Source organism: Lycorma delicatula, chromosome 3 (assembly GCF_047948215.1).
Source record: "Lycorma delicatula isolate Av1 chromosome 3, ASM4794821v1, whole genome shotgun sequence".
In the NCBI taxonomy this organism is placed as follows: domain Eukaryota; kingdom Metazoa; phylum Arthropoda; class Insecta; order Hemiptera; family Fulgoridae; genus Lycorma; species Lycorma delicatula.
Genome location: NC_134457.1, coordinates 105332744 through 105355323, shown reverse-complemented (window position 1 = coordinate 105355323; position 22580 = coordinate 105332744). Strand labels below are relative to the sequence as shown.

Here is a 22580-nt window from a genome sequence, read left to right as displayed (position 1 = left end):
ACCTCAGAAAGAGGTTCCGTCTTACAAGTAATATTAGTGCTGATCTGGATAATGGAAATGAAGAAAATATAGTTGCATTTTTACACGCCTGTGGACTTCTTAAAAGTCTATAAAATGGAAGTTTAAAGCTGTGGTAAAAGATACTCTAAGCGGTAGTTTTATAAATACATATAAGGGAGTCTCGAAGCGTGGCACGTATAGTGACGGGAGGTAGCCCAAAAGTCTATAAAATGGAAGTTTAAAGCTGTGGTAAAAGATACTCTAAGCGGTAGTTTTATAAATACATATAAGGGAGTCTCGAAGCGTGGCACGTATAGTGACGGGAGGTAGCCCTCTTGCCTAGGCCATTTTGGCTCACCTGCATTCAAGAGCAGTGAGTTGGGGTGTGTCCGATGATGGCATGGGGGACCCTCAAGGGTGGATTGAGGGCGCGAGGCTATGGGTGTACGCCGTGCATGCCTATGGCCTGATATAAGAAGGATTCAACTGCCACGGCACCCTGGCACGACTGATATACTGCTCAACGGCGGTTCTGGTCGCCCCAAGGGTGCTTAAACAAACTATAAATGAGACTACGTAGAAGAAAGAAAGAAAGATATGGTATTGATAAGATTAATTTTAATTTTAATTTCATGGTCTTTTGAGAACCTATCTCAAATTTTAATATTGGGGCCCTTTACACCCCGTAAGTGTTTGTGATTGTCCTTGTCTTTCATGTTTTAATGTTTATTGTGAAGTTTGTGTTTTTAAATAAAATGTAAGGGCCCTTTACACCCTTACATATGACGATCCTGATGGAGATAATAATTTCTTTTAAAGAATGTGACGAGGGCTAATGACCTTAGCAGTCGATGCCCGTAAAAATTCAGTTAAAAAAAAAAAAAAAAAAAAAAATAAGCCTACAAGGAAGTTATGTGGTGTCCATATCAGATTTTTCTAGTAAATAATAATAGATCTCGTCATTGTAAGATGAATTATAATTTATAACAACAAATTACATTTAAAACAAAAAATGTGATTAATGGATTATTTAAATATTAAAAAAAATCATGAAATAATTTTTTGGTAAATATATTAAACGTAAAAAATTACTGAAAAGTAATTCACAATAAAGAAATCACTACTGAAATTAAATTGTTTTAAAAATTAGTATTATTTTAAAATACACTCACAAAGTAATGTTACTAACTATTATCAATCTTTTAATTGTGTTTTAAATAAATGGTTGGAAGATTTTTCAAATGATTCGGCAATTTATTAAAAATGGCAGCGAAACCAAATAACAACGTTCAGTTATACGAAAACAATCCTCTTGTTGGTTTGGCAAAGTTGGATATTGTTATTTTTAAAGAATAAATGACTACTCTTTTCAGCAAAGATTGCAAATTCATACATTTGAATGCAAGAATAAATTGATATACTTAATTTTCTGAATATCGGTCAACACGATTCACTTATAGGCGCAGCTAATGATCTGACGACCCAATTTTGTAAACTCGTTCTGATTTTTTGCGGCAACCCTAAGAGATGACAATATATATTTTAGACGGTAATATATATAAACATAATAAAGGTTTAGTAATGATAAAAGTTCAGCGTTATCACTGACAGGAAATCTATCCACGCCATCAGCAACTATCAGCAATGAGATTTCATCCATCCGAGAACCATAATGTTTTATTCATATTTAAAATTAGGAAGTTACATAATACTACGAGGCTTGGCTGATAAAGTTTGTACACTAGCGTGCTACACGGAAACAAAAAGTACTATCGAGTTGGGCATGGCAGCACGTAATAGCTAAAATCCCTCTCTACAAACCTGCCATAATGCCTTGAAATTCGTTTACCGGTTTGTGTTCAGTAGCAGTTAAAATAAAGTCGAGTACGGTTAATACGTCAACACGGATAAAGCAGCGCAAATTTTTAACAGCAGAAAATGTGTCCTATGAATAATTTTCATCATTTAAACGCGGTTTACGGTAGTAAAACTGTTGCAAGGAGAACTGTGAATAGCTCGGCGTTGAAATTTTGTGAATGTGAAGCTGGTAAACCGAGGACGCACCTCGCAGCAGATCTGAATGGGTCGTATATATCTAATGGGTCGTATCAGACGACCAGTTTCTGTGACAGACGAGAAACAACGAAAAGACGTGGACGATTTGCTTCAATGTGATTGGCGAATCACCTAGCAACGCATCGCTATTCAGTTAGATATACATAAAGAAGGAGTAGGCCATATTATCGAACAGTTGAGTTACCGTAAAATCTTCTGTGCAGGATTGGTACCGCGCAAATTCTCTGACGGCTCTCCGCAAGCTTGAGTTTGAGCCTATTTCGCATCCGCCATACTCGCCGGATTTGGCTCCGTGCAGCTTCCATTTTCTTCCCCCATCTGAAGAAGGATCTCAAAGGAAATCTTACACCACCGACGATGTGGTGAAGGAAGCTGCGGCCACTTGGATCCGAGAAAGACCACCAGCATTTTTCAGTAATGGAATGCAAAAATTTGTCACACGTTGGAAAAAATGTATCAGTGTAAACGGGGTATACTGAAAAATAAATACTGCATTTTTTAGCTAAGGTTTATTCAATTTTTATTTCATTCCAATATCTCTTTACATTTCCATGCTACGCATATATGTGCAAAATTTATTAGCCGACCCTCGTATTTAAACCAGTCTCACTGCTTTTTTTTGGTTTAAACAGAAATCTATTTAGACAGTTATTTAGACATCGTTAAAACAAAAACAAACATCGTTAAAATATTAAAGGTTTTTTTCGAATTTCTTTTTCACTTATAATAAAACTGGTGTCTGCTACAGACACGCCTGCTTTCTGATTTATGAGCATCCAGTTCAAATTTTTTATCAACTTTATATTACTGAACGTACATTTACGTGTTAAATAGTAGGTAGGGAACTAGTTTTAAATTATTAATTTTTTTCTGCCAAAATAATAAATTCTCTAACTATACTTCAGTATACTATATAATTTTACCTAACAATATATAGTTATGCTTAATTTTAAAATATCTCTTATACTTATGCTTATGCTCATACTTAATCTTATGCTTATGCTTATACTTATGCTCTTATACTTACAATCAATTACAATTGAATGTAAAATAATATTTTTGGGAATATACTCATATAATTTTTTCATTAAATTAAATGATAAAATTAAAATCTCGAAAATGGTCATCAATTAAATTAATAATGAACTCGCATAAAAGTAGCTGCAGAAAGAAAATGCTATTACAATTAGATATTAAATATAATAGATAATAAAATTAATAATAATCGGTTTCCGATTTATAACAGCAGAAATATAAAATGTACGCTTTTACTCAATTAGTTAACTAGAAAAATTCGAATTTTTACACGTATTACAAGTATAGTTGTAAGATTTATAGTTTTGTTTTAGATTGATTTCATAAGAAAGCTACCTATTGTAATGGGTACCGTGATACGACTTCCAGAAAATTTCGACATATCTTCACGTTTCACATCCCCCACACCTCAAAACCAATCCCAAAATCACCGTCAGCTCAAAAGTTTATATATATATATATATATATATATATATATATATATGTAATTTTCTTGTGGACACGATAACTACCGTAATTTTGCGCCATTCACTTTCAAATTGTCCCCTAAAAATAATTCGACTCAAAATCTCGGTCGAGTTCTTTAACAGCCAAAATCGGACCATACGGGTGAATATGAGGTGCTTTTTCGAAAAAACGAAAAATCGCATAACTTTCTTATTAAGTAAAATATCAAATTTGTTTAACTACTATTTGTTTTCCTACTATTCTTTGGATAAGGGTCTAAAATTTATCTAGGTAAATTTCTTTGAAATCACCAACCATTGGCCCAGAGGATGGAAAAAATGGTGTTTCGAAGACAATAAAACATCATACCTCGCTTAATAGGCACAGTATTGAATCGGTTTAGTGTTCGTTAGTCCTCTAAACATTATCTAAAACTTTTTTATCTGTAACAACTTTTGATATGACCAACTCTTACGGCAAGAGATGACCAAAATGTTGCTGGAGTTGTAAGATGGGGCTTGTCGTATGCTAAACATGTGAAACTTTTTTTCACAAGCAAACAATGTCGTACTGAGTAAATTTGAAGTTTTTATTAACTTTAAGGCGGACATTTATTTTATCCCCTACTTAGTACCGGTGAAATCTTCCTCTGCCTTCCGACGTGCCGAAAGGGATGTTTTTTAGCTTACTTGTATAATTTTCGTTGTGTTAATTACATTTGTTTTCATATTAATGAATGTTTACACATTTAACTTTCTTTTTGTAATGATTTCTTTATGTTTATTTTGATTTTATTAGAAAATGATATCAATATTAACAGTTTTAGCTAAATGATTTGTTAACCGCTACTAATCACAAATTATGATTATGCTATCAATTACTGCTAATAGTCACTGTACTACCTATTGATACGTAGCAGTATCACTAGTTCAGATTTCTCATAAGTTGATCTTTTGCATTCATAGTAAGAGAAGAGGAATAAGAAGTTGTGTTTTATGATGGTAGACATACAAATGTGCATTATTGATTCGTGGAATTCAAGGGTCCTATTCGTTATTCGACCTAACAGGCAAATAAATCGTGAAAGATCATCAACACGTTTTAATCCCTGTGACACTATAATAGTAAGTGATAGCATTAAGTAATTTTAGATTCAGTAAACAATAATTTTTAATATCAAATCCAAACAATGGTATGAGTATCAACAACAACAACAACAACAACAATAATAATAATAATACATACATTTTTAAAATTATTTTTGTTCATTTGTTAATGATGCCAGTAATATCACATAAGAAGAATAAGCTGCTTCTACACAAAATCGTCTAAAGCCATCTAGTGATGTTACCCAGCTTTATGATACTTTGAAAAGTTCAAACACTGAATTCTTGAATTAATTTCAATTAAAAGCAATTTGTTATTTTCGACTATAACTCGATGCATTTGTAACAAATTTGTTTATCGTTATATAACAATTTTACTTGTTAAATAACAATAATCGCTAGATTAAAAAAATGTTGTCAAATAAAAAAACAAAAAATGAGTAAATTTATGGCTAAGTAAGCCAGAAAAATGGACTGCAGAAAAAATTCTATTCTTTTAACAAACTACTCAGTTTGAGTATCCTTTATTTTTTCAGCCGTTTTCTGAGTCAGGTACAATTCTTTTATTAATCATTTGCAAGTTACCTTTGGCTGTTTCAAAGTTATTTGTACAGCGCACCGAACAAAAATATAAGCTTGGCTGTGAGAGGCAGGCGCTTCACGCGCGCTCACACACACACACACATGACTCCTTCTGTGTGTAACATTGTACTCCTACACCAACCGTTTCGTTTTCATGAGTAACTGTTTTTTAAATAAATAAAAGTATTTGGATAAATGGAAATAATCTTTTTTGTTCAGATTTTTATTGTATCATTAGTGAATAAGAGATTTTATCTTAAGTTTATTGTAAATTTATTTTATTTATATATTTTTACATATTTATTTTAAATAATAGTAATCAAAAGCATTCATTTTAAAAGTTATTGTTATAAATGCAATTAATATATTAGCGCAAATTTATTATTTTCTTTAAATGTTTTTTGTGTTTACTCCGTTTTGTTTCTTGAAATAAAGCAAAAATTAATATTATTGTGGGGGATACGTCTACTCCTTCCTGCTAAAACACACATGATGTCTAAATTCATTTGACCGGTGAGCCCCTATGTGTGAGTACCTTTTCTTTTTCTTTTTTTAACCTCCGGGACTACCGTTAGGTGTTACTTTTGAAGATGAGATTAATTACTTGTAGCATGTGTGAAAATTCCATGCCTGACCGGAATTCGAACCCAGAACCTCCAGATGAAAGGCCGAGACGCTACCACTCGCGTCAAGGAGGCCAGCCACGTGTGATTACCTACTTTTTTCGTGTTACAGTATTTCAAAATATAAGTGTTACCTATGTACGATACTCATCCGTCAATGCGACCCTATCGTACTTTAGTGTAATTTTAACTTAGGATTTCTTTGCATAGTGAAATGCATTAATCTACGTGTAAAAGTCGGACGAGACGCGATGCTACCTTCTCTCCAAAGTGGACGCTTAACATGATCAATGTGAGATCTACGATTAAAACTTCACCCATCTACGCGAGCCTGTATTGGTGTATACATGGAAACGTGATTGATCTATCTAATAGATCAATAGAAAGGTGAGTTAACAAGAGCCTATTTGTATATAACGTAAAAATGTCGTATTTATAAAGTGTAAAAAATTCCCAACCTTGTTTGCGAGTCATGTTTCTGTCATAATAACATGATTGGAGAGGAGGTACCATCTGTAAAAACAACTTAAAATTATTTTCCAAAGACAAAAGCAGTTTTACGTGTGACATCTGTAACTTCTATTACAGGAATGAGAGTATATTAACAATGTTTCTGTAACAACAAAATTAATCTACTTTTATTTGATTTTTTTATTGTTGAGATATCTTTAAATATATTATTTTGATAAGTTAGATAAGAATTAGAATTTAGTATTTAATCACTCCTGTTTATTCCTTTCTCAAACCAAAATCAAAATTAGTATTAACATATTAATGATTTTTTAAGTTTTATATATTTAAGTAAAAGTTAACACCGTTATATCGCTCAATTTTATAAAAGTAGGTACGTAACATGAACTGCGTATTCACACACACACACACACATACACACACACACACACACACACACACACACACACACACACACATATATATATATATATAAAGTAAAGAATAAGAAAATAATTTTTCTACGGTTTGGATTACAAAGAATTCACGCAAATTATTTTCCCAAACATATTTTTACATGGTTAATTTAATACTGATAAGATACTTGTTACAAGCTAAAAAATTATGTGCCGATTCATCTCAAATCATTCTGATCAAGAAAATTAAAATGCAGTAGCACAATTCCTTGATAAATTATTGTGCATAAATGATTTTAGTTTCATTTTTAGTGTCGTGTAGGGTATTCGGGCTATATTACAAAGGAACATAATAAAAACGTGTATACATACGTATTAATATACGTATATTACATACGTTTATTATTATATTACGTTTATTATATTATATACGTATATTATTACTTTTCGTAGTTTCTGTGATTCTTTTTTCTGATTTAAACGTTGAAGGTATTCAAAAATACATGGTTTTGTATTTTATTATTATTATAAATATTCTTGTTTTTGGTTTGTTATGGTAGAATTTAAATCCGTAATTACGAATAAGAATTTTAATTAAGAACATGAAGTCGTCAATAATATTTATGACATAATGAAGAAAGAATTTTATGAAATGGTGGTCAGAAAAATTATTTCACAATCATACTACTCAGTCAAAAGTAGTTAACAATAATGCTCCTTATCATAACTCACTACCTGATAAAGTTCCGAATTGTAAATAAAAAAAAGTTTGCAGAAACGATTTGATGTCAAAAACGAGTTAATTTTAAATCGGTTCAGCCAACCATCGCTACAAACAAATCCTAGCTGGTTGGCAAATGTCTACTTGAATTTTCATAATGGATCCATTTATGGAAACTTTTTCATTCCTCTTCATTATGAACCACGAAATAAGAGCTTCGTCTAATTAATTTTTTTCGCATAGTCTTTATCTTACTTAACTGAGACTGATATTTTTCGAAAGCTATTCTTAAGTTATCACGGTTCTTCCAAATCGTTGAGACAGTGAAAGCAGAAAGTCCATAAGTTTTACAGATATCAAAAGATTGCCAACTTTTAATTTGAAAAACTGAAAAAAAATTTCTTTTAACGCCAGACAATATTTCTGCGTTGTAAAAGTTTATCAAAAAACATCACAACACGCTCGCAGAAAGTACACTGACTTAAGCTCGAGTTAAACACACACATGTAGTGACAAAGCAGCAACAAACCCGTTTAAGAATCGACTATAAAATTACTCGCATTACCCATCAGTATATTACCTTTAGAAATTTCATAATAGTGGAAGAATGAATTTCCCAGAATCCAGACATAGCCTTTATAAAACTGTAAATGACTACTGCGTCTGGTCGTCTCTTATTACCCACTTTCATTTATTGTGAAGGTGTCATTGCCTCTCTAGCCTAACTTAACGTCGTAATAACAGTCAGTATTACAAATATACAAAATTAATGACTTTAACATTACATTCTGTACCTGTATTTTAAAATTATTCACGTGTTTAATTACTCAGGGAACGAACTTATTATTCGAAAGAAAACATTAATTTGCTCAATATAATCGATTTCTAACTTAGTTATTAGCTCGTTAAAGCAACTTTACTATAGATAACAATATAGGAAAAAAACCTATTTTTTTATTTTTTTCTTGTTACAACTGGATTTTTGTTACATGCGACTTCTACTGTATATACGTTAGTTCATCCTATATGTCACGATCAAATGCTTTTTCACATCCATAAAACACACATTTATTTCTTTATTTCTTTCAACAAACCTTTCACAAATACTCGTATTTCTTATTAACATATCATCTCTTAACATACAAGTAAGTATATTAAGTACTATACATAATCCAACGACTGAAGGTGGACCTGATATGAATCACATATAATTTTAAAAAAATACATCATCCATTTAAGATAAAAAAATACAAGGTAAAAATAACAAGATCCTATGTCATGTTTACAATGGAAAAAGATGATTAACGTGGTTTCCTTTTTTTTGTTGAAAGAAATGTACGATCGTATATTAAAAAGCTAAACTCACCGAAATGTCGTCGATATTCATCTCTACGTGTGAAACCTCCATTCTAATTACCTTAAGAACTGGCCGTATACTGAACATCAATACTATCAGTGAAAGAAAATATATTGGTGTTTCCTGTTCCTTTAGTGAATTACTTGGTGTTCACAGCGATGAAAAGTATTGGATCAGATAGTGTACATAAACAGATTAAAGTAACCTTATAATGTAACCAGATTAATGTAACCTTTTCTGTTGTGAAATAATTCGTTATATATACTGTTTTTTTTTTTTTTTCAGTACGGGATATATAAATATCGTATCATATCAAAATGAATACATAGGAAAGTGGAATTTTACTTTCTTTAACTTGGAAAAAGCTTTAAGTACGTGGTTCTAAGTTAGTTTAATTTAAAATATTTAATTGGTAATAGATTAGGCATGGGCGATTGTGGAAAATTATCATACTTGTAATTAAATGTATAAAATAAAAACATTATTTCTTTATTTCATAGTTAGAGCGTAGTCTAAGTAAAAAAAAAGAATCAATTAAAATACGTTCTTTAAAATAATAATAATATGCAATCGCCAATTCACTAATATTTATATTATATTAAAAACGATCTTCCTAATAATATTTTAAAATCTTGCAAACTTTAGTTCTATTCTACCAAAGGTAATGCAAGTGTCATAATATATGAGCATTACAAAAGCAATAAAGTGTGGTTACAAGCTTTTAAATCACACTAAGATGGTTTATTGAAGGTGTTTTATTTGTATTTGCTGATGATAAACAGGCTGTAATGGAGGTGAGATTGTAGCTTTACTTCATTATTAAAACAAAGGAAAAAACTTTAAATTTCGTTTATTACGTTTATATTAATATTACATTCTTAGCAGATGAAAATAAATTCCCATTTTAATAACTTATTTTCCTTATACTCCTTTATTTTTTAAAGATTCACGTTTTCTTTTAATCTCTATATACTAGAATAACTTATTCGTATGAATATTTACATTCATTTTTGTTTACAGTCGAAAAAAGAATTTAAATATTTAATTACGACTCTAAAATTGGTACAAGAAAACATCTACGGATGAATCTGTAACGCATACTCGTTTATTTTACCACATTTATACTAGTATTAGCGCTTTGATGCAAGTGAGAAATATCGATGACATCAACCGGATCATGATATTTAATTATATAATAAATATTCGTAATACAAGAAATAAATACAGATAGAATGACTTTAAAAAAAAGAAGTGAATTACATAAAACTTTTACATTAAATCTTTAATAAATAAATATATCCTCTCATTGATCGTCATTAATGACGATTTTAATTAAATATTAAATAAAATATAAATTAAAAAAATTATTCGGATCTCAACATAATTATTCGTTATAAAAATCGATTCGAAAATGGTTGTGTTGAATTTTTCTTGGGTTTTCTGTTATAAATATACAGCTAAAAAAAAGTTCTAAAAACGTCCTAAAAGGCAAATTCTGATAGTGAAGTTTTTATTAATAATATTATTATTATGTTTTTATATATATATATATATATATATTAATAAAAAAGATATGATAAAAAATAATTAATATCACCATTAAAATAAGGTCAGCGTCAAAGAAACACTTGATGAAGTTAATTTACAAAATTCAAAATTTATGAAGAAAAAAGATAAATTAAAATCCAGATTGACACATAAAAATAATTATTATTTAACTTAAATATGGATGCAATTACGAAATGATAATAAAAAATGAAATCGGCTGAAAACAACAAAAGAATTTTAAATGTGTAAATTAATAAAAATGATTTATTAAACATTAAACTAACTATTTTTTAATTGATAATGTAGAATATTAACGTCTATCTATTTAGTTTTATTTTTAACAATAAAACTCAAAAATATAATAATTTCCTTTTGATAAAGGAAACATTTTAAATAATATGTTAAGAAAGATTATTTGAGTTGATCGGTTTTCGTTAAAAATGTTAAAGGAAGCATAAATTCATCTCGTAGGCCGAAATGACAGATGGTGTATGTTTGATGCAAATGAATATTGGTATTTTCATATAAATAAACAACTATTACTTAGCATAAATAAACTAAAAAAAATACATATTTTAATTTGTAAAATAGTTAGCAGAATAAAAACTGTAATAAGATTTTCACAGGCTAATATATCACAGCATAAAATAGATAAATACAGTTCATCTATTTTATGTTTATTAACTGTACATAAAACATAACTTGGTAATCAAGTTAAGACTAGTGGTAGTAAATGAACTAGGTTAAATTAATAAATAGACTCAATACAGCATTTTATTATTTTAAATAAATATTTTTAAAAATTAAATAAATATTTACATTACTATAAATAAAATAAGCGTTTATCCCTCATAAAAATATTAAGAGTTTTTAAGAATTTTCATAGAAATTTTTCGAAATATTTTTTATTCAGTTTTTGAATTTTATTTTACCATTACATAATCTTTTTAATAAATTTATTATACTTGTACTACTAATAATGATTTAGCAATAAAACATATTTTATTCATATCAACTATTATTACATCGATAAAATATTATAAAGAAACTAAATCCAACCTGGTCTTTTTATTTACAGACTTCAAGAAACACAATTAAGGTAATGAATGAAGAAAACAAACGTATATATAAAATTATTTAAATTGGTAAATTATAAAAAAATAAAAAAGTATGTAATTATGACTGAAAAAGACTAGAATAAAATATTAAAGTCTAAAAATGATCTTATCCGCTCAATCTAGTTGATACTAAATATAAATTTTAATACACATTCACACATAGAGTAAATAAATAAATAAGTAATATATTTCTCTCCATTTATCTTCTACAAATTATTTACAACAGCACTCAGTACAGAAAAGTAATTCTCGCATTATAAAAACGTTGAGAATTTTTTTTAAACAAATAGTACTAAAATCAAATCAAAAATGTATAAATAATGAAAATGAATAATAATATCCATTAGAATACCTCAATTGACCTCCTACAGTCAACTCCAAACAGTCGTATTTTTATTAATTTCGTTTGAATTAGATGGCCATAAAATATCTTCAATCCAATTCAAGTAATGAACAACGCTGGTATATATGGCTGGTTTTCCATCTAATCCACATTCAAAAGGGCCAAAAGATGTTATTCCAATTTGAACGTGTAAGAAACAAACAGGTGTTTTCTTTGATTTAGGAGGATGAAATAGTGGTCCACCAGAATCACCCTACACAGAACAATTGCAATACATAAGCACATATATATATTTTAAGTAATCTAATATAGATGTATAGCTAAAGAAAAAAAGTATCCTAAATAGACTTTAACGTGTCAAAAAAGAAAATTTTGGAAGTTAAAAGTTTAAACAATTAGTAATCTGCTCTTTGAAATTTAATAGTAATTACTGATAGCAGTAAATAAATACGGGATCTTTTAATGTCAAAGACTTTCATAGTTTACAGTATTTTTTTTTACAAGCTCAGTTGGTCTCAAACACTTCTAAAAAGCACGTAAAATAAAATAATATTTATCAAATCACCACAGAGCCTGACGCAAAACTCGAGAGCGGTAACGTAATGAGATCTTTAAAGTAACAAGATACGCTTGAAAAAAAAAAACGGCCTAATCCGAATAAAAAAATAATTGTGTATCTGAAATCACAAAACATGTATGAACATCTTTGTAGTGTTATAAATACAAAATATATAAATACAAAAACAATAAAATAATAAAGCACTTTTAGTAATGCTTAACTGAAGAAAACAGTTTACATATATATGAAAAAATTAAATATTGCGTTGGCCTCTTACTAAATCATTAATTATTCTATTAACAATTAATTTTGTTTTCTTTTGTGTTTCATTTCGATTTCAACCTTGACGATTCAAGTTTAAAATTAGCATTTCAGTTTATAATTAGCCAACAAAACGTGCATGATCATCCAGAAGTAAGAAACGTTTGCGCATCGCGTGCAACACTCACAACAATGGGTCACGGCCAGCTGGTCTCAGTTTTTGTTCTGCTAGCACTATACAAAATTTCATAGCTATGCCACGGAGTGATTTTGCGTGTGTTTGTAATGAATAAAAAATTGAAAATCTCGTTGACTGTAAGTTACGATTGGCCATAAGTTTTTTGAATGCACAAGGTGTTTGTCCTGTGAAGATTCATCGTCAGATTACCGACGTATATGATGAGAGTGTAATTACTGAAAGAGTTGTGCAGTACGTTTACTTTATGAAAATTCACGTCCACATGCAGCAAAAACAAACTTGCGAACTTCTCAAAGGTTTCGGATAGGATGTTTCTGATTATCCGCCGTACAGTGCAGATCTTGCCACAAGCTATTTCAACTTTTGGACAAAATTGAATGAGTTTCTTGGCTGGAACCGCTATGAAAGTGATGAAAATGTCAAGACAGCTGTTCGGGATGGCTTTAGGGACTGGCGGCAGACTGAAAAACTAGTGCTGATTTTACAAATGCTTGAACTTAGGAAGTGATTATGTGGAAAATAACTTAAAAGTGTAGATTATGGTGCATATATTAAAGACAATAAATTTGTTTTAAAACACAAACGGTTTTTATTTTCTATGGGGCCCTCTTTGCCAATTTCTTTCCATATTTGACATCATTATATAACTAAATATATAAGCGTTATCACTTTCTCTGCTATAAAGAGGATGTTCTATTAGGAACTAAACTGCCATGGACGATTTAAAAATAAAACTAATAATTAAAAAAATACATATATTTTTTTACATTATGTTATATCTTTAAGTACTTTTACTTTCAACCGGACCAATATAGTGACCACTGCACTTGTTGGTTTAACGAATATATTCACCATTAGGGTGAATATTGAAAAAAAATGTTAACATCATTACATCACAGATGTTTTAAGGTATGTCGGCTTCCGTGGCGCGAGTAGTAGCGTCCGGCCTTTCATCCGGAGGTCCCGTGTTCGAATCCCTGTCAGGAATGTCATTTTCACACGCTACTTGTCATTCATCTCATTCTCTGAAGCAATACCAAATGGTGGTACCGGAGGTTAAAAAAAACAAAAAGTACCTAAGATCTTTAAGGCAACAGATGTTGCAATCTTTTAAACAGCTGTCACCAATTATCTATTAAAAATTGATTTATGTTTACTGTTACTCACGTATTTTATGTACTTAACTCAACCCATGTGTACAGATTATTATTATAATTCCTGGCAACAGAAGTGAATTTTATTTTTGTTTTAAAAGTGTATTCATAATTAATAATATGTTGGAATTTACCAAGGTCATGTTCTTTGAAATTATAAAGAGAAATAATTACAAATAGTAACTGAAAAGTTGAAAAAATTAAACCTGCGTCATTATTACGACTAGCAGAAATATGGTAACATATTATCACTATTTAATATAAATTAATAGATTATTTTTGAAGTTAACAGAACGAGTCAAGCTGCTTTAGTCACTGACTTTACTCACTGTAAAATATTTAATATCAATTGTAAAACAAAAAATGCTAAAAAATTGGTGGTACACATATTTTAAATTGAATAATTTATCCGTAACATACTTTCAAAAATTGTTTGTTGTAAACAGTTATTTTTCTATTTTTATATAGATACCGACTTTACTAGGTTCGTAGATTGTCTCATTCATTCCACAAAATATAATATCCATAAAACTTTAGGAAATTTGAAAGTATCTATAACAGACCAAGATTACTACTCAATTTCCCCTCTGCCGTTCATTTAATTTAATAGTGCATGAAGGATTCTTAACATTTGATTTTTATCACAAAATGGGTAGAAGCTAGATTTTTTATGAAAGAGTTCAGAAATTACAATGCGGCTAAATTCTTAAAGGATAAGCTAAGAGACTCGACTAGTCAAAACATTAATTAAGAAACAGCTTTAGAGAAGGTCGACGTCCCGTTCGTGTTTTAACTAGCTTCAAAAAAAGGAACAGAATTTTGATTCGACTCCTGTGTCTAAATTTCCTTATTACATAAGTTCTTGTTTTATTAATAGTTGGTTGGTTTGATTTAATAATTTTCTTTATTTTGTATTATAGAGAAAGTTTCTCTGGTGATCCCATGAAGGTTTCTTCCAAAATTGAGCGGAAGATATTTTAAACAAAAAATTACAAGTCATGAAGAGGATTTGAAGAAAGATTTTAGTAGTTTTTTATCATCAGTGCTTTTTACAAGGTTTTGATAGCGTATTGATTGTAGCGTGAAGCCATTGTGATATACATATTGAAGCGAAACTATAAGAAAATTATTTAAAAATCTTAAACAAAAACTAAACATAATGTCCCTTAATTATGTTGATATGAATTCCTTTTCTTACATTAAACAGATCGCACGTTTCTCAGCTTTTGCGTCTTTTTCCAAGTTAGTGGTGTTTTTGCATGCTTACCCATATTTTAATAAACGTTTTTTTAAAATAAAAAAAATTAATAAACTTTAAAAAATTGTATACACATACAATTAATTAACATAAAAACACTAAAAAGAGGAAAAATATATTATTCAATTTTCCTTAAATTCCGACTTCTTGAAGCAGTAGAAAAATTACAAAAATATACTGACCAAGAAACTCAATAACTTTTAATTTGTAACTTCAATATATCACAGTTTAAAGAATAAGTTGGACAATTATTTCGAATTTTAGTGTGTTTATATTAAGTTATGTATTTACGTTTAAAAGAACATTCTATTCTTTTTTTAACCTACGTTTGAGTAAAATATGAAGAGAATTCTTAATTACTTTCAGTGAATTTAAGTGCATATATATACATTTTAAATAATAGGTTACAATTATTATTATTATACCTGTGAAAAAATAGGAGTAAACAAATAAACTCAATATTTAAGTTTATGCAATTGTGTAAATATAAAATTAATAATTAGTATCACATATACAGAAAAATGTGAAGAATGTGAAGCTTCTTTGAAATTGTCCTATTGGATTTGAAATAATCAGTATAAATTATTAAGATTTATTTGGTAGATTTCATAAGAAAGCTACCTATTTTAATGGGTACCATGATTCGACTTCCGGAAAATTTTGACATATCTTCGCGTTTCATATCCACCAGGCCCAAACCCATCGTCAGCTCAAAAGTTTATATATACATTTATATATATATATATATATATATAATAAGTAATATATATATATGTTTCACTTTCTTGTGGACACGATAACTGCCGTAATTTTGTTCCAATCACTTTCAAATTGTTCCTTAAAAATAACTCGTCCCAAAATCTAGGTAGTTAAAGTCAGACCATAGGAGTGGAAATGGGTCTTTTTTCTCGAAAAAACAAGTTTTTGATATCACCAACCATTGGCCCAGGGGATGGAAAAAATGAAGTATCGAAGACAAAAAGAATCATACCTATCTTAATAGGCACAGTATCGAATCGGTTTAAAGTGGTCGCTAATCCCCTAAAAATTACCTAAAACTTTTGTCTGTGATAATTTTTGATTTGATCAACCCTTACGGTAAGGGATGATGAAAATATTAAAACAAAATATTGCTATAACTTTCTTATTAAGTAAAATATCGAATTCGTTTAAACTTCCTACTATTCTATGGATAAGGGCCTAAAACGTATTTAAATACATTTTTTTGTTACCTCCAACCATTGGCCCAGAAGTTTGAAAAAATGGGATTTCGAAGACAAAAAGAATCATACCTCCCGTAACTGGCCAGTATCAAATCGGTTTAAAGTGACTGTTTGTCCGCTAAACATTACCTTCAACTTTTATCTGAATCAGGTTTTTATATGACCAACCCTTACGGCAAGGATGAACAAAATGTTGCTGGAATTTTAAGAAGATGGGTTTGTCGTTTGCTAAACATGAGAAACCTTTTTCATACGCAACCATTTGTTGTATTGAGTAAATTTGACGATTTTCTTAACTTTAAGGAGAAAATGTTTTTATCCTCTCCTACTTAACACCGGTGAAATCTACCTCCGCCTTCCGGCGTGCTGAAAGGGATTATTTTATACTGAATGAAAACCCAAAAAAATAATTTTATTATTACCGTTTTTTATAATCGTAAAGGAAATATTATCGATATGTAACTACAATAATATTTAAAACACTAAACTCGTTCGGAAAGACTACACTCAATAAAATCTATCAGAAAAGAATTCACTTACGGTACAAGTATCTTTCTCTTCTTCAAGTTTACCAGCGCATATCATACTATCAACCAGGCCATTAGGAATTTTCACATCTCCATTGAAGTGCGAACATGTATCCAAACCGAAAACATCTAAATCAACTTTTTGAAGTTTTTTACTCAATGGTTCAGCTGAAAAAAAAAAGATATAACAAAAATAAATTTATAAGTATACCTAATCGGAAAATTATAAGATATATCAATAAAATGGACGAGAATGTTATGTAGTGAATAAAAGTTTATTAGGAGGATAATTATATTCACGAATGGTTTTTGTATATGAAACGTTTGGATTGCATCAGTAAATTATTTATTAATAATTAAATTAGTTTAAGAAGTTCTGGTACTTATTATTAATTAAAGTTTCAGAAAGAAAGTTTTTGTTAGTAGTACCATTGATTTAGCCATTATAAAGGCTAATATAAAATAAACATAATTTACAAACTAATCAGCTTGGAATGACGTGTGTAGGTTTCGTTACGGAATTTGACGCTTGCTGCCCGATAGCTGATACGCTGTATACAAGTAAATATTCTCTTACAAATCTTTCTTTTAGGATAGTAAACTATAAAAAATATTAAATAAATAGAATTTCAAGTAATACAATTTTCATTAATCATAATAAATTTAAATTATTTAATTAAAAGTATAATTAATATTAAATCGAAAGATTTAATATTAATTATATTTTTAAGGGCTTCCAACATCAGCTTTCGTATAGAGAAATCGTAAATGAATATGAACAGTTAAATACTAGTCAAACTTTTACTTTTTTTTACTTTTTACTTTCATTGCAAACATTCAATTTGTTTTGGAATGTCAAAACGTTCATTTAGTTGGAATTACTTTCATTTTTTTGATTATAAAATTTCAAACATAAAAACACGCCTTAGCCAACTTTACATCTTTCTATTTCTTGTATCAATAATTTAAATCGAGTATAGACAAAATATAAATATTCAATCGAACAAAAGATCGCTGAATATTGAAGTAGTATATTATAATATTTAGGTAGTATATTTCTAACATCAATGCAAGAAAAACAGTTTAAAAAAATTATACCACCATAAAATACAACGCAATTTTAATGAAATTCAGTGTTTAGTTAAAATCTAAATCTTCTTGAAATAAATAAATTCGGAAATGATACTTGGGTAAATTTTTAAATGGCGGTGGTTTTATTTCCGTTCAGGACAGCTCAAAAAGATCAACAGACTTTCAGGAAATAATTGTTTTAGCTAAAATTTTAAGTTTCATTATGAACAAAAGATTCCTTTCTTATTAAACCGAATTTTAAACAGTAAGGTTATAACAGAAAATATGTGTGTCACTTTTTATTTTTAAAAAATCTTTGCTCGTTGAAATACATATTTTTTTTTTTATAAAACCTCCAGCAAGAAGATTTTAAAAACATTATAACGGATCATTAATACATATTTATTCGACAATTTTAAAAAAAAAACATGGTTAGCGATTCTTTCTTCAGAAGTTGAAAATTTAACACAGAAGATAAGCTAATTTGCTTAAATATTAATGAAATACAAAGAATTAGTAAAATATAATGTTTTTAAAGTGATTTTTTGATTCTGATATTAGGAACCAAGTTTAAATCATGCCACATAAAAAAATCAGTAGTTAGTAGGGAAAAATATATAAAATGTAAGGGCGTTTTAATTATGTTATTATTTTGTTTTATATGTAACTTCAAAACTGGTAGTTAAAAAATTACAAAAGAAAACAGCCAAACAAAACTACATACAATGAAAAAAAGCAGCTAAATATTGTTATAGAAGTTTAATTCAAAAATTTGTTTAAATATATAATAAAACCAAATAAATTACCGATTTTAGGTCGACCCCATCCAGCAGCAGTAAAAATTTGATTACGATCTATATTAAAATTCTGATTAAGACAGATAGGTTTAATATACTCCGAGAAGATAACATCTTTATGTAGTTTGAATAAAGCGATGTCATAATAATTTTGTGAATTTTTATAACGTGGATGATTTGTACGTTTTATTATCCGGTAATCTTCAGGAGCTGCATCATCATTAGAATCCGATACATCTAATTCTCCAAGACGAACCCATCTGGCAGGACCTCTGAAAATAAATTAAGATAATTGGAAAAAAAGAAACTCATTAAACGTAAATTCTTTAAAATAGAAAAATGGTTAGCAATTAGCATACAAGTCATCTTTACTAACAAAATTGTCTCAACATTTAGCTAAATGAAATAATAATGTTTCTTATGAGTAAGAAACATTGTATGATTTCTGGAGGAACAATTCTCCACACAGTATAATTATTAAATTTCCTTTTTTTTATTTAATCATGAAGACTGATACTTTTAAATTACATACACACACACTTAAATAAAAAATAATATATATATATATATATAAATATAATAATAAGAATAAAAGAAAAAAACTAAGGTGAATTTAAATCAATAACCCATCATAAAGAGATTTTACTTCTATCAATCTCAATTTCCTCATTCATTGTAAGAAATATAATAGGATTATTCATATATATATTAACATTAAATAATCATAGAATTGTAGGTATTTTAGTAATTCATAATTAATTTTTTTTTCTTTCGATCTGACCTCTAAGAATCACGTTTACGTAACAGACTTTTTTTGTAACCGAAAGTCTTTATTCATTCAGTTTTATTTTACATCTCATCATTCCATTTACGATTTTGCTTTTTCTACCGCTCTTCGAGAAATTCAAACTCATTTTTCTTTTTCCTGAGAATTTGTCTATTCAGCATTCTCCTTTCAGATATATAGAATATTTTCACTTTCCTGTTTCTCAAAACTTGCTTATTATTATTTTTTTTTTAAATAAAAAAAATAATTTCGTTGAACTGTTTTAAATCATTCTAAATTTTTCTATTTTTCAAAATTCTTATAATTTTTCTCTGTTTTTATTAAATTATAATTATAGTTTTCATATTTTGGAAAATGATTTTTTTTTAACATACTTTTTTCTATTTTCCCAAAATTTTGTTAATTCCCTGCTTCATATAGAAGTTTCTGGAAGTATTACTTACTGTCTTGAAAGGTCCTTGTTTTGTATCTTTTTAAACGGATTTCTTGTTATATTTGTTCTTCGTTAAATGAAAATGAAAAAATGAAAATACTATTTACATCTTCTTCCTCTTTCCATTTTCTTAATCTGTTATTTAAAATTTGTTATCTCCAGAAAAATAATTATTTGTTCATTTCTTATTAGCGATATATTTAAAAAAATAAATTTCAGTACAAATAAAAAAATTTAGAAAGCAAAATTATTTGTATGTATCTTTTGTATTTTATTCATTTAATTTAGCAATTACAGACTACCTAATTACAGTTACTAATGAAAAATGGGGTTTTTAACTTATAAAAAATGACAGGCCTGACCGCGTTTGAATCCAGAACCTTTCAGAAAAAATTCAGGGATTCAACCACGGAGATTGGAGAAGTAGTATTTTAAAAAACAATTATGTACTAAAGAAACAATTGCCAAAACAATGTTTTCAGTTCAAGTCTTACTTTTATTATTTTTATTTATTTCTGAACGTTTCGGTTTTACTTTTCATCAAATAGAATGGTTTCAATTATATTGTTAGAGAAAAGCTTCTTCTTGTGGCCCTTCGTTATTTTTTCAAGACCACTTAAGTAGAAGATTTTTAAATGAAAAACTACATTTTCTACATTGAGTACAATCCTTATTGATTCAAAATATAAATTTTGGATTAAAAAACATAATTAAGAAGTTAAATTATAGAGTGATGATTTTACCATCTCAGTTTCACATATAAAAAGCTTTTTGTATCGAAATTATAAAATTATTTTTAAAAATGTGTTTTTTTATATCAGTGAGGTGAGATCGTAAATATAACTCTCTAAATTAACTATGATTTTAGTTCGAAATGTATATTTTTATAAATCTCTGTAAAGGCACTTAACATAGCGGAAACAAAATTAAGCAGAAAGTAAAGGATAATTTATTTTTATGAATAATTTTATTCTCTACCAGACTATTTGGTTACCGTTTGCTAGGTAGCTACTCTAATAAAGTCGTCGCACGGGTGAACATTAGTGTTGTTCAGATTTAATTATTTATCAGTTAATAAATATGTATGATTAAAAAGTTAAAATAATGATAAATTCTTTTTTTAATCATTAAAGATTAGAGTATATTTAAATTTATGGTCAGTGATCGTAGATAATCAGATATTGAGTATCGGATTCTATCATTTGAAATAATAATCCTTTATTTATTCTTATTTTTTAACTTATTTCAAGATAATTATTTTGATATAAAAATATACCAGTCAATTTTACAATAGTAAAACTGTTTGTAATATAATAGTACCGAAGCAAGTTAGTTTATTTTGGAAGTTAAGAAATTTGCGGATTAATGTTATAAAAAAAGAAGCTTTTAAATAAATTTTTATGAAAATAAAAATTAATTAAGGTTTATCTGTTGTGTATCATTTATTATTTTTGCAACTCACAGTAACCCCTAATTACAGTTATTAATAAAACATGAACTTTTTTACCGTGTAAAAGATTACAAGGCTGATCGGCATTCAAATCCAGAACGTTCTGAATAAGATTAAGAGGTGCTATTATTCAGCTAAAGTGATATTTTAGTAAGAATTATGTGTTATTTCCCACACAAATCCATGAAACTGTATTTCAGTTACGAACAATAATTCAATTCGATAAAAATGATCAATTTTTTATGATAACATTGATGGAAAGATACCACGACTAAACAATAATTAAAAATTCCCAATAATGAAAATAATCCGCCTAAAAAAGTGTAATAAAATCTTATTTATAATTCATTCTCAAGAGATTGTTTAAATGTAGTCATATAAACTGCGGCGTTTAGTACAGTCATCTATCAAGATTTAATTTATTTTCTCAAACAAAGCTATCAACTCAGTGAAATAACACGAAAAACTATTAATCAACATTGATTTATATGCAAATTAGTATTGGAAATTAACTTTTTTCTTTTATATATATAAACACAGAAGAAAACTAATAAACTGACACTGATGAATCTGTAAAGAAAGATTCTGATTTCACTTATTTCAAATTTTCTTGGTCTCTTGAATTTTTTTTTAGTTCAAAAAAAGAATATGCATTAAAAATCAAATATTTCAATAAATAACGTCAATAAAGCTTACATTAAAATCAATAAAATTAGCTATACTTTTAATACAGGATGTAATTTATTACGAAATATGGAGAAAATCAATCGGAATATATTTAGTTCTACAAAGAAATAAGACCGAATGCTTACTTCGTTTAAATTTTAAGATATCTATGAAAACGTAATTGTTAAGAAACTCTTACTAATATGGTGTGAGTTTATACGTTTTAGTTGTAAATTGCAGAATTTTGTTTATTCAAGTTACTACTGGTTACAATTAGGTAAAATCTTTGATGACACTAAATTTATGATTCAGGTATAAATCAAGAATACAGAAATTAGTGCACAAGGTAAGTAAGGGTTTTGAAATTATCATT

General features: G+C 28.3%; 1 protein-coding gene across 2 annotated transcripts in view; it reads right to left on the bottom strand.

Moving 5' to 3' along the window:
* Nucleotides 1–22580, bottom strand: part of LOC142321832 (venom protease-like) — a 56181-nt gene that overhangs the window by 13926 nt on the left and 19675 nt on the right. The window contains exons 5-7 of one of the 2 annotated variants that reach the window (XM_075360282.1): nt 18881–19143; nt 17017–17171; nt 11832–12075 (exon numbers count right to left, since the gene is read on the bottom strand). In XM_075360282.1, coding sequence (XP_075216397.1) covers nt 11851–12075; nt 17017–17171; nt 18881–19143 — 643 coding nt within the window. In that variant the 3' untranslated portion in view covers nt 11832–11850. Of the gene's footprint in view, nt 1–11113; nt 12076–17016; nt 17172–18880; nt 19144–22580 lie in introns of those variants that run through there. The other variant, XM_075360281.1, reaches the window with a different exon arrangement.